Source organism: Nanorana parkeri, unplaced genomic scaffold (genome assembly GCF_000935625.1).
Source record: "Nanorana parkeri isolate BGI_ZX_2015 unplaced genomic scaffold, ASM93562v1 scaffold113, whole genome shotgun sequence".
Taxonomy (NCBI): domain Eukaryota; kingdom Metazoa; phylum Chordata; class Amphibia; order Anura; family Dicroglossidae; genus Nanorana; species Nanorana parkeri.
Genome location: NW_017306381.1, coordinates 974,062 through 986,913, shown reverse-complemented (window position 1 = coordinate 986,913; position 12,852 = coordinate 974,062). Strand labels below are relative to the sequence as shown.

At 46.5% G+C, this 12,852-nt stretch overlaps 1 protein-coding gene across 1 annotated transcript in view; it reads left to right on the top strand.

The window, feature by feature from the left end:
• The first annotated feature begins 1,286 nt into the window (after nt 1–1,286).
• LOC108784410 (solute carrier family 2, facilitated glucose transporter member 3-like) overlaps nt 1,287–12,852 on the top strand; it is an 18,801-nt gene continuing 7,235 nt past the window's right edge. Inside the window, exons 1-3 of the mRNA XM_018553211.1 lie at nt 1,287–1,426; nt 6,522–6,620; nt 12,721–12,852. The exon at nt 12,721–12,852 is cut by the window's right edge and continues 29 nt beyond it. Of these exons, the coding sequence (XP_018408713.1) occupies nt 1,412–1,426; nt 6,522–6,620; nt 12,721–12,852 (246 nt within the window). The 5' untranslated portion in view covers nt 1,287–1,411. The remainder of the gene's footprint in view (nt 1,427–6,521; nt 6,621–12,720) is intronic.

The following is a 12,852-nucleotide window of genomic DNA, read 5'->3' as shown; positions in this document are numbered from 1 at the left end:
AAGACGGGTTCTCAGGTGGGCTGTGAAGGATCTCCTGTGGGTTCTGCAAGGTCTCAGCCTGAGCCCACCATAGACCCCGCAGAGCCCACCTGAGACCCCGTAGAGCCTACCATAGATCCCGTAGAGCCCACATGAGACCCCAAAGAGCTCCCCCCCTGCAGAGCCCACCAATGATCCTGCACAGCCCACCTGAGACCCTGCAAACCCCGCCACAGACCCCAAACAGCCCACCATAGACCCTGCACAGCCCACCTCAGACCTTTCAAAGCCCACCACAGACCCCGCACAGCCCAACATAAACCGCAGATAGCCTACCTAAGAACTTGCAGAGCCCACAACAGACCACGCATATCCCACCTGAGACCTTGCGGAGCCCAACACAGACCCCGCACAGCCCACCATAGACCCCATATAGCCTACCTGAGACCTTGCAGAGCCCACCACAGACCATGCATAGCCCACCTGAGATCCTGTAGAGCCCGCTACAGACCACGCACACAGCCCACCACAGACCCCACATAGCCCACCATAGACTCCGCATAGCCCACCTGAGACCTTGGAGAGCACACCACAGAGCCCACCCACAGCCCACCGGAGACCCTGCAGAGCCCACCACAGTCCCCTAAAATTCCTACCAGACCTAAAGGGCCGCCCTGGTATAAATTGGGGGAAGGGGGAACCCCACACTATTTTTTTAAATCCGATTTTCCCATGTAATAACATATCAAGTCATTCCGAATGACATTCAGACAAAATGCATTTGAATTTTTGTTATCAGAAGTTTGGATACGTTCATGTTCATTATGTTCCCATTCAGAAATTGAGGTGCATCCGAATGGGCTTGCAAACATGTGCAATAGCGGAACAAGTGTCTCCCCCCCCCCCCGGGAGCGCATCGAAGATGAGGCCCTTATGGACTGAATCGGCAATAAGGAGATTTAATTATTGCAGAAGTGTACAATTGTTGGGTCCCAGGGAGGTCTATTGTGCTGTTTCTGGCAGCTAGCATGATTGTATTCAGTGAGATTGTTATAGTTTATGAACTTTTCATCATTTGTTTTTATATGTTTATCTATTATACGGATGTATTTTGGAGATGTATAACCTGTCACGTGTTTAGTGGTGGGACACGGTTGGGGTTGGATTTACAAATTTGGGGGTGTGGTGTCACTTCCACTTGGTGGTTCTTATATTCTTTCACCAGAGATTAGAGCTCAGTCAGTTGTGAGCGCGCCGGATATTAGTGCAGACACAGAAGAAGAAGTTTTCAGCAGAGAACTTCAACTGCACGCAAGGCAGAAGACTGAGAAACATCTGGACTGCGAGCTGCAGGACGCGACTTGTCGCCGCACTTTACCCGGATTCTGCTGCGATCCTCTGACTTAACCCTTGGAGGGCGGCGAGCTGCACCATGGAACCTGAAAAGGTACAAGACCTCCTTTTCTATTCTCATTCCAGAACATGTTATAACAATCTACGGAGACAACTTGCTGGCGACCTCCTGCGGCAGCCAGAACCGTCCTGCGTGGTGGGATCAGAACAATGTCACCAATTTATTCTTTTTTATTATTATTATTTTTGTTAATGACGCTTGAGAAGTATTTCATGTAGTTTAGTATCGATCATCGATCACAGAGCTCCGTGCTTTAGGTGACAGGAGAGGACACATTTTAGCTAATGATAAAGCTTCCAACAAAACAAAGAATAAACAAAAAGAGAACATAGATCACTTCATTCGCTGCTCATATTATTAGAACATTGCACAAATATACAATCTATATAATGTATAAAAAAAAAAAAAAAAAGAGAGAGAGAGAGAGAGAGAGAGAGAGAGAGGGGGGGGAGAGAGAGGGGGAGAGAGAATGAGAGAGAGAGATGAGGAAAGAGAGAGAGAGAGAATGAGAGAGTGTGAGAGAGAGAATGAGACAGAGAGAGAATGAGAGAGAGAGAGAGAGAGAGAGAGAGAGAGTGAGAAAGAGGGGGAGAGAGAATGAGAGAGAGAGATATGAGGAAAGAGAGAGAATGAGAGAGAGAGAGAATGAGACAGAGAGAGAATGAGACAGAGAGAGAGAGACAATGAGACAGAGAGAGAATGAGAGAGAGAGAATGAGAGAGAGAGAGAGAGGGGGGAGAGAAAGAGAGAGAGAGGGGGTAAAAGAGAGAGAGAGAGAGAGAGAGAGAGAGAGAGAGAGAGAGAGAATGAGAGAGAGAGAGAGAATGAGAGAGAGAGACACACAGAGAGAGCTATCGCTCTGCAGAGCTGCTGTATAACAGACTTATAACTGCATTTAGCAAAGCTCATGCTCCCTGCTGATTGAAGAGCTCTAGCTCTGACTGGTCACAGGGTTGCAGACCTCTGCAGAAAGACCACTGTTTCTCCACACAGAGATCAAGGGTCCTTTTCTGCAGCATGCTGGCAGGGGGCGGGCTTTTCTACTCAGAGTGTGGCTGCTGATCGAAGAGCTGCAGCCCGACTTAGCAGGGGGTGTGCCGACCTCTGCAGAGAGACCACTGCCTGTCCACACAGAGATCAAGGCTCCTTCCCTGCAGAATGCTGGCAGGGGGCGGGCTTTTCTACTCAAAGTGTGGCTGCTGATAGGAGAGCTCCAGCCCTGACTCAGCAGGGGGTATGCTAGTCCTCTGCAGAGTGCTGGCAGGGGACGGGCTTTTCTACTCAGGCTGTGGTTGCTTTCTAAAGAAAACCAACTATAAGACTTTGTACATCTTTTCTTTGGATGTACCTGGAGTATATTCCGCTGCTTTACACTGAAGGCTCAGTTGGGCTTTAAAGAGTACCTGTAGTCACTTCATGCATTGTACCCCACCCCAGGATATATGGCAAGTGCCTACAGGTAGCCTCAGTTATTTTTTTAGAGCACCCCGGGACCTTCATATCCTGAAATGCTGTAATAGGCAAATATCAGCTTTAACTAGAAGTCCGCATTTGGCCCCTCTGTGAAATCCTTCTCCACTTGCTGGACCAATACTGAGACTTGTCAGAGGACTGAGTACTAGTGGGGCTTGCTTATGGTTGCAAAGGTTTCCTTTAATAACCATGTCAGTTACGGTTGCCACCCGTCCAGGGTTCACCCAGTCCGGGTTTTGAATTCTGTGCCCGGGTTTCATGGCAGCTGAAACCTGGACACAAGATGTCAGGCAGACAGGGGCAACCAAAATTAATATAGGGGCTACTGCATCCCCCACCGCATATAGTCTGTGATATTTACATATGAATAAGCCATGACTCATTCTCCCCAAAAAAATTCCGTGATTTGCTAGAGTGTTTTCGTTTTCACTGAAAGAAAAGGTGGCAACCCTAATGTTAGTTGAAGTGCATATAAAAAAATTTATTTTGTTGCTTCTCTAGCAGTCACTTAACCATTCTGTTGCTGTTGCCAGTGTCTGGGGGCAGGGTATTAAAGTGCGCCCCCCATGTCACTTCCTCCACCGGTCACAGCAGTGTTGGCACTTCCTCATGGATAACAAAGCCTATGTACATATGGGGAGGGAGGGTGACAACGCTGATGGAATTTCTGCAGTGATCCTACAGCGTTGTCAGCCCTCTCAATGGAAATGATCCAGGCTGCGCAAAACTAGCACGGTCGCCAGGTCATAAGAAGGCGCAATACAGGCACCATGTCACAAACACCAGGCTCGTGTTTAAAATTGCGGAGTTTGGCATTATTTAATGTTATTTATTTTTATTTTATTTATTTATTTATTACATCATTCATTTTCAGTTTAAGGTTTGCATTCCCCTAAAGAGAAATTGATTTTGCACATGAAAGCACCCGAGACTATAACGGGTACCATAGGGAAGCATCTGGAAATGATGGCTGTCCCATCCTAGGGGCGGTTTACTAGGGTTCAACCGTCTACAGACAGAAATTGAGCAATAGTATGACGGACACTTAAAGCGAGGTCCGTTAATGTATGTATCGGGAGCCCCAATTAAACACTTCTAAATGACTAATAGCTGAGTCAAAGGTCTGTTTTTTTGTGTATGAGGTGTGCTGTGTTGTGTATAAGCCAACACATTTCGGGGGCTGCTCAAACCTGCTTCTTCAGGGCTCCTGTTGTAGTAAAGGTGTCTTGCTGGGATTGGAAATCTGTGGTGAATGTTATGAAGCATTTCTAGAATATGACTAAGTGACTAAAGTGACTAGACCACTTTGCATGCACGTTTTTAGGGTTTCAGTTCCCACTAAGAACACTATTTGCACACATCTTATACGTTCTTCTGCGTTGGGTTGTTCCCTACAAAAAAAATGAAAGAACTGGCATCTACCCCAGATTGTCCCAGGGTGAAGCGAGCAGTGCATTCGATTGTGAGATTCTCTGAGCCAGGGACTAATGTGAAGAAGAAAGGTCATAAATGATGTATAAAAGGTAAATATGGGTAACAATGGGAGATTTAGCGAGGCTCTAGGTGGTTCCTGGAACATGCCAAGGCTGCTAATGGCATCACTCTGTACAAAGCAATGAACAAAACAAATATTTAATTGTAATCATTGTAGAATTTCAGATACTCCTGCACCGTGTGCTTGCCAAAGTTCCTAATGCAGGCCAGATTTTAAATACACACCTATAGCTCCACCTACAGGCTTCAATGTACATTGTGAATCTACTTGTATTAGGGTGAACTCATACTAGGCAGTGCTACCTTGTACCCTTCACAAGCACGACTGTCCCCACTCCCCCACACCACCTGTGCTCACATTGGGTCAGGCCTTAGCATGCGTCCTGTGCTCACATTGTGCCAGGCACGAGCATGCATCCTGTACTCACATTGGGTCAGGCCTTAGCACATTGGGTCAGGCCTTAGCATGCGTCCTGTGCTCACATTGTGCCAGGCACGAGCATGCATCCTGTACTCACATTGGGTCAGGCCTTAGCACATTGGGTCAGGCCTTAGCATGCGTCCTGTGCTCACATTGTGCCAGGCCCGAGCACGCGTCCTGTACTCACATTGAGTCAGGCCTTAGCACACCACCTGTGCTCACATTGGGTCAGGCCTTAGCATGCGTCCTGTGCTCACATTGTGCCAGGCCCGAGCACGCGTCCTGTGCTCACATTGGGTCACGCCTTAGCACACCACCTGTGCTCACTTGGGTCAGACCTGAGCACGTATCCTGTGATCACATTGGGTCAGGCTCGAGCACGCGCCCTATACTCACATTGGGTCAGGCCCGAGCACGCGCCCTGTACTCACATTGGGTAAGGCCCGAACACACTTCCTGTAATTGCATTGTGCCAGCCTCAAGCACTTTTTCTGTATTCACATTGTGCCAGGCCCGAGCACTCTTCCTGGATTCACATTGTGCCAGCCCTGAGCATGCTTCTTGCACTCACATTGTGCAAGCCCTGAGCATGCTTCTTGCACTCACATTGTGCCAGCCCTGAGCGTGCTTACATCATCTGTACCCTTACTACCCAAGTGGGCTCAAATGGATCTAATCTGCTCCAGTGTTCAAGTTCAATGCTCGGGCTTGTATCGCACACTGCACCAGAGTCCAACAGAGCTATGCCCCAAACCACCTCTTTGATGCGGGCCCATGTACAGTATGGCATGATCACACTAGTCCTACGAACTAGACTTTGGGGGTCAAACATGTTTGGGCCAGGTACATACACCCTAGTGTGAATGCACCCTTAGGGGCTAGTTTATAAATCTTCCACCCAGTGTATAGCTGGGCAAATGTCATTTGCACAGCCCTACCGCCACTAGATGACGCTGAGGAGCATGGGAATTTTCTCAGCACCATCTAGTGGCAATAGCCTGGTGTGAATTGAAGCAAAGTCATAGGAAGTGATGCTGGACATCATTGAACTATAAAGTCAAAATGTGATTGGACCCCTGGGGGACAGCGCCAGAGAGGGGGTAAGTAATGCAGTGAGCGACATGGCATTGCTCTCTGTGGCATGTAGGACCTGCCCACCACTGGAGAAAGATCTGGAGGAAGAAGAACCACGACTTCATGTAACACACCTGGAAAAAGAGTTACGTATAAATGGTGCTCCAAGGGTGGTGGAGGGCCAGAAAGGAAGAAAGAACTGGAATCACATTGCAATTAGGGTTGCCACCTGTCCAAGATTCACCCGGACAGTTCGGGTTTTGAATGCTGTGTTGGGGTTTCATGGCAGCAGAAACCCGGACACAAGATGTCAGGCAGACAGGGGCAACCAAAATTAAGATAGGGGCTACTGGCCCCCCACTAAAAAATAGTCTCAAGTGTGATATTTACATATGATTGGGTAGCGCTATTTACATATGAATAAGCCACGACTCATTCTCCCCCAAAAATATCCGCGTTTTGCTAGAGTGTTCGGGTTTCTCTTGAAGAAAAGGTGGCAACCCTAATGGCAATCCATACTGGCTTATTGACTTATATTAAAACTCATTGGAACTAGAATGAAGTCTTTATGGGTATTGATCCTCCTGTGCTTCTCTTACAGTAAGTATAGCTGCCATCAGAAGTACAATACTAAATGTCTTGTCCCTTTTCTCTCTTTCTCGACAGGGCAGGCTCACGTGCTCGCTGGCCTTCGCAATCCTGGTGGCGGTCATCGGCTCCCTGCAATATGGGTACAATACTGGAGTGATCAATGCCCCTGAAAAGGTGATGATTTCTATATATTTTTGCCTTTATGAACTGCTAACACAAAATGATTAGGCAAGCAGCTAAATACTCATTAAAATACATACACGGTAGACATGTGCAGCAGCACAAAATGTAGTTTCGTTTTGTTTCTGATTTCGTATTTCCAAAATCGTGTCCTGTATGTGTTTTGTTTTGGGTTTCGGATTCGGATCGGATTTGTAATTCGGATTTGTAATTCGGACGAATTTCCGAAATTTGGGGTTTTGCGCGAACGGATGAATGTTCGTACTGTTGCTGTGCTCTAGTCTTCACTATTAAAGGGACATTACAATCCTTTTCTTAATTTTTGTACATCCGACGGCGCACGCACAGGAACATGAAGTAATGTTTTGTTTTTATCTTCACACGCTATGAAATCCTCTTTTTGAAGTAATTATCGTAAATTTCTAATATAGTTTCTGTCAGGACGAAATTCCTACTGAATCCGAAATTCCGAATCCAAAATTTCGGATCCGGATGCTTTTGGATGAATTTGGACATGGTACATTTCGGATGCTCCGAATCCACGAATGTCCGAAATTTCGATTCGGAACAAAACGAATCGCACATGTCTAGTACATGCCAAAAACACAGAAATCCCATTATTTCCTATGGGTATGGTTCACACCTGGGCGTATTACAGGCCATATATACGCGCTACAAAACGCCCTACGACCAAAAAAGTACAGGAGCTTCTTTGGGGCGTATTTGCTGTGCGTATCCATTGGGATACAGCCAGGTAGCCCTCGGGAACGCGTTTTTTACAGTGAATTGCGGTAAAAACGCGCGGCACAGAGCGTGCGACAAATGCGCATATTCGATACGCCTAGGTGTGAACCCTGCCTAAGTTTCTCCACTGCAGTTAGAGAAATATAGCTTGGTCAAGGACCTGCCTCATCCTGTGATTGGATAGTGAGGGAGCAGCAGCAGACCGGTGAAGTCATACTTACTTCTAGACATGTGCACTGCCAAAAAAATTGTTTAATTTCGTTTCGTTTTAAATTTGGATTTGTGTTATTTCGTTTTTCGGGATTCAGGTGTGAAAGTCAATTCGGATTCGGAATTCGGATTCGGACGAAATTCGGTAGCGGTAGTTCGTTCGGACGTTCGTTTCGTTTTCGTTTCTTTTTCGTTCATTCGTTCGTTCGTTTGCAGCAAAGTGACATTTGAGGGGGGAAAATGTTTTTCTTCAACGAACGAAACGAATAAGAAACGAAAATGGAACGAACTACCGCTAGCGAATTTCGGAAACGGAAATTGGATTCGTTTGCATCCGTTATATCTGTAATTCGGAATTTGGATACATCCGAATGTCCGAATTTCCGAAAATTCGTACGAATTTGGATTCGGAACGAAACGAATCGCAAATGTCTACTTTCTTCTGCTATCAGTAATGTCTCTGTGTTAGACTGACAGAAATGTACAATGCAGTGGAACATAATTGGCCTATGCTAGCCATACACATGAGGATTCCTCTTACAGGGGTATACACGTGACAACAGAAGTACTGACATATACACACTCACATGCAGAGCCGTAGCTGGCTCCTTTTGCGCCCGAGGCAAGAACAGAAAATTGTGCCCCCCAACTGACCTGTGCGGTATGTGATGTCATGCGCCCCACCTCCAGGATGGCGGCACGCATGCGCTGGAGGCCAAATCCAAAAGAGCATACAAATTTGATTAGTTTGACTAAACGAATTAAAACATTTGTAGTTTCCATTCATTTCGTTCAAAACTAAGAGATTGAGGACGCAGAGTCCTCTGCCCATACAGGTGGGGAAGAGCAGCAGGCATCCGAATAGAAGCTGGAGCCTGTGCTGCTCCTCTTCTCCCTGCGGCTGTGTTGGCTGCCTGGTGCTCTTGTTGCCAATGGTGCCCTGTGCTCGTCATGGCAACAGGGACGAGGGGGCGCAGCCAGGCCGGCCCTGGCTGCGCCCCCTCAAAGCTGCGCCTGAGGCGAGTGCCCCACTCGCCCCATGGTAGCTACAGCCCTGCTCACATGTATGGGCGTAGGATCCTGAACATGGATGTTTCCCCAGAAGTCTCCCCAGAAGTATACCTGCGTACAGCATTTCCAGTCCATACAATCCTATAAACACATAAACACAGCCACTGGGGCTGCCAAGCGTTGCAAATATAAAAATAAAAATATAAAAATACGTATTCTATGTTGCTTGCCCATACATCTGTACTTATGTTCGTGTGAATGAGCCCTAACACTTGTCCTGGACCTAAGGGACATATGGCAGCTATGACTTGCTGAGCGGTACAGGGAATAAAGGATCTTCATACTTTACAATCATACTGAACAATGTTCCACTGTGTACGTGCATAGCTATACATACCACAAGTGAACATGCTTCAACATGATAGAAAGCATTTCCCTTCCAAATTCTGGAGGGTTCTGTCCTAAACTCGCAGCTTGGAAATGTTCCAGATTTATGGTGACATTCCTGCCTGTAAAGTGTGTAGCGGTAACTCTCCGCAGGGAGCCGCTGATTGCCCGGTCCTCACCTAGTCAGTCTAGGGGTTGATTCTTCCATTAGCACTAACCGCCCATAAATTGATGTCCACTTCAGGATTATGATGCTACTTGAACAATTTATAGAACATACTCTGTGGGAGAGAGGGTATAGGGTCTAGGTGTAAAGGCCTCCATAGCTCCAGACTCACCGGATATTCTCTCCAAGGGAATACATCTCCACAATCCATGAAAGTCCATCAAAATCCCGGGCACTTCAAGGTCACTGGTCCTGGTTCTCCCATCTTTCAGGCATTCTCCTGGCAGTAAGCCTCCAAGGAAACCTCTCCTTCAGCGGCTCAGACAATTCCCACCCCCAGGCCTCGGCCTAGCCTGCGGGGGGCTTGCTGAACAGGACCCAGCCCTAATGCATGGCTGGTCCAGGCGAGAGAGAGTGAGCACATGGCACCCCCACCAATATATGTACCCTTTGTCAGCAGGCCCCACTGGCTACAACAAGCCCAGTAACTGGCTGCTGCCCTGTACAGACATTACAGTGTCACCCATTGGCTGTCCCACAATGTGACAGAGTCTCACTCCGCCCAGGGGGGTACAGACAAGGTTAGACACCTGGGAATTAACCATGTACTTGCTGCTACAAATCCAGCCAGGCTGTCTACAGCCCTTGCATATCACTAAATGCATGGTAGTCACATCACAAAAGGTGATGGGCGCTACAAGTGAAAAGAAATTCTATGAACTCTGGACTTTAGTCAACAAATGCTAAGTCATCAAATCCCCGGTGTCCATCCTTTGGCCTGAGGTTCTCATGTGACCCTTTGGTGCCTGTTGGGTGGACCCCAGCAGCCTGTAGTGGAAGCACTGATTTGTAAAATTAGGTAATAGCTGTGATTTCTACTAGCCTCACTTGACACGTCCCCAATCTCTCATTGTCTTCTGCACCGTGTCTCTATTCTCCAACCAAACCTGCAGCATGGCCACAGTCTCCATGTCTCCAGTAGTATGTCTGCAGCTGGTTCAGTTCTGACCACCCAGCAACAAACACTTATCACCACAGTGGAGAGTACACGGCTGACGTTGATTTTTTTTAAACAATATATTTGTATTCAGATGTAGCGCTCACCCCCGAAGGAGCCGCTGGAATAACCCAGGTCATCAATAGACTCTCTCGGGATTTTAGCAACCAGCTGCCCTATTAGCATTAATCGCCCTCTTCCAGTGACCCACATAGTTGAGATCCAGGCCAGAACTTTATTGAAATATTTACTCTGGGAGAGAGGGTATAGGGATCCTAGACATCCAGGGTAGTACAGACACAGACTCACCAGTCCTTTTTTGAATTTCAGAGTAGATCTATTTGCAGCACAGTTGAATAGGGATTGGCACAGAGTCTTCAGGAGGAGAGACACCAGACTTGCTCTTGAGGTCCAGTCCATGTCAGGCACCTCCAGCAGCCATCAGCTTCCCAGGTTCTCCTCCTTCAACAATAGCAGAGGCCTCCTCTAGACTTAAGGCCCAACAGAGCATTTTCCACACTCAGGCGTTCCCACTAGCCAGGGGGCAGGCTGGACAGCGCCCAAACCTGAACTAATTTATGGCTAGATCCAGACTGAGAACACAGCAATTCCCTTGAGAATATATGCCCTGTCCCAGCATGCAACACTGGCTATCAGAGCCCCAGTGGTTGGCTGGTGAACTGCACACACACTCACAGTGCCCCTCATTGGCTGTCAACTATATTTCAGCCAGACTGACTACTGCTCTGGCAATCACTAAAATTCTAGTAGACACTCTACTAACGGTGGTAGGGGCTAAACAGGTTTCAAGTATTTTAGGTCTGAAGTATTACAATCGGTATCAAAAGTAGACAAAGTGCCTAATTAGCAACAATAGTGCAAATAGTATTACTGTATAAACAGGGCTGTCCCTACCCTGATGTCGTAGAATGTGCCGGGAGGGGTTACTGCTGATAGTGTTTCTTGGGGGGCTTTGCTGATAGTATTTGTCTGGGGGGTGGGGGGTTCAGGGACAGATGCAGTGGGATGGGCAACTGTGTTAGAGCCATAGATCTAGCAAGTATGGAATGTGGGTGAATTGCACTGGCATGGTGGGTCTCAACGGGTGTCAACTAAAATCTGGAGAGCCAATGGGCAAGAGAAAGATAAGAGAGAACAGAGGGCGCAAAGAACAGAGCAGTAGTTGGGGGAGAATGCAAGAACAAGGCAAGGAAGGTGGCCGGTTGTGATGGGTGCCTAATCCTAACCGGTAGCAACAGTCATCAACAGCAAACACCCCATGGGGGTGCGGAAATGTACAAAGATGTGTAGAGTTCATGAAACCTATCCAAACTCTCCACGTTTCTGAGTATCTATTGGAAATATGAGCCACAGCTAGTGATAATGATACCATATTACAGCTCGTATAGACAAGCAGCGAGCACTCAGAAAGGAAAACAAAAGTTGGATTTAGATTTATGGAGGTTCCGTATAAAGTGCGTAAAATGTAAAGTGCAGAAAAAGTGCAAAGAAAGTGCAGAAAAAAAGGATATCAACCAAAAATTGGTGGCTCTATCTTCAGACCTTTCTTTATTTTTGCACCTTATTACAGAACTCCAACAAATCTGAAACGTTAGAGTTTATTCCTTTGTGAGCACTGGCTGTATATCTAAACATGCTGCCACTGCCAGTCTTCTCTAACATTGCATATACTGAACATTATTTGTGGCCCATTGTTGATATCAGGGGCCGCAGTTGAGGTACCTTGTATGTTGAAGACCCTTGGATTATATGGTCTTAAAATATCAGAAAAAAAACTTATTTTTATACAGGTTTGTTTATTATTAATTTGTATATAGGTTTTTATTATTGCGTAACTTTGTTACATAGTTACATAGTATTTGAGGTTGAATAAAGACACGTGTCCATCAAGTCCAACCTATTGTGTGTGTGTGTGGGTGTGTGTGTAATGTAATTGTTAAACATTTAATGTACCATTCAGGGAATGCGAGTGGAAATTCCTTTGTATGCTATTAAACAATAACAACATAGTCTTATCTATTCTATTATCTACATACAAGCTCTAACTTGTATTTTTCCCTGAGTATCCTTGTTATTCCACTACAGAATACTGGGCTGATTATTGACTAGAGCCAGAAAAAATGATCAGCGGCACATTAGCTGCCCACAACAACCAGTTAGATCTCATCTTCCCTGCACAAAGAAACTAACAGAAGGAATCTGGCTGCTAAGGACAACAGCTTCACTTGTCTTTCATGATTCCATTGCTCCAGTTTTGGCTACCAAAGACTTAGGGGTGTATTTCTAAAACATTTGCAAAGCGAATAGATTTGCACCCCATTAGGGCCACTAGATAGTGCCAGGGAGCATAGGAAATTAATCTGCTACTTGGCTCCATCTAGTGGCCACAATGCAACTCTTTTGGACAAGAATAAACACCTATGTCTATTATAAATATACAATTGTACGGGGTTGGCAACTATATAAACCCCAGTATTTTCCTTGCCCCAACAATAATACAACCCTCCAGGTATTGCTGTGCTTTACTAAACTGTGAAACTGCTTTTTACCTTTTTTAGATCATCAGGTCGTTCTATAATGACTCCTACATCCATCGTTACAACGAGCCCATTTCACCCAGCCTCCTGACATCGCTCTGGTCCCTCTCTGTGGCCATATTCTCTGTAGGAGGGATGGTGGGCTCCCTCTCC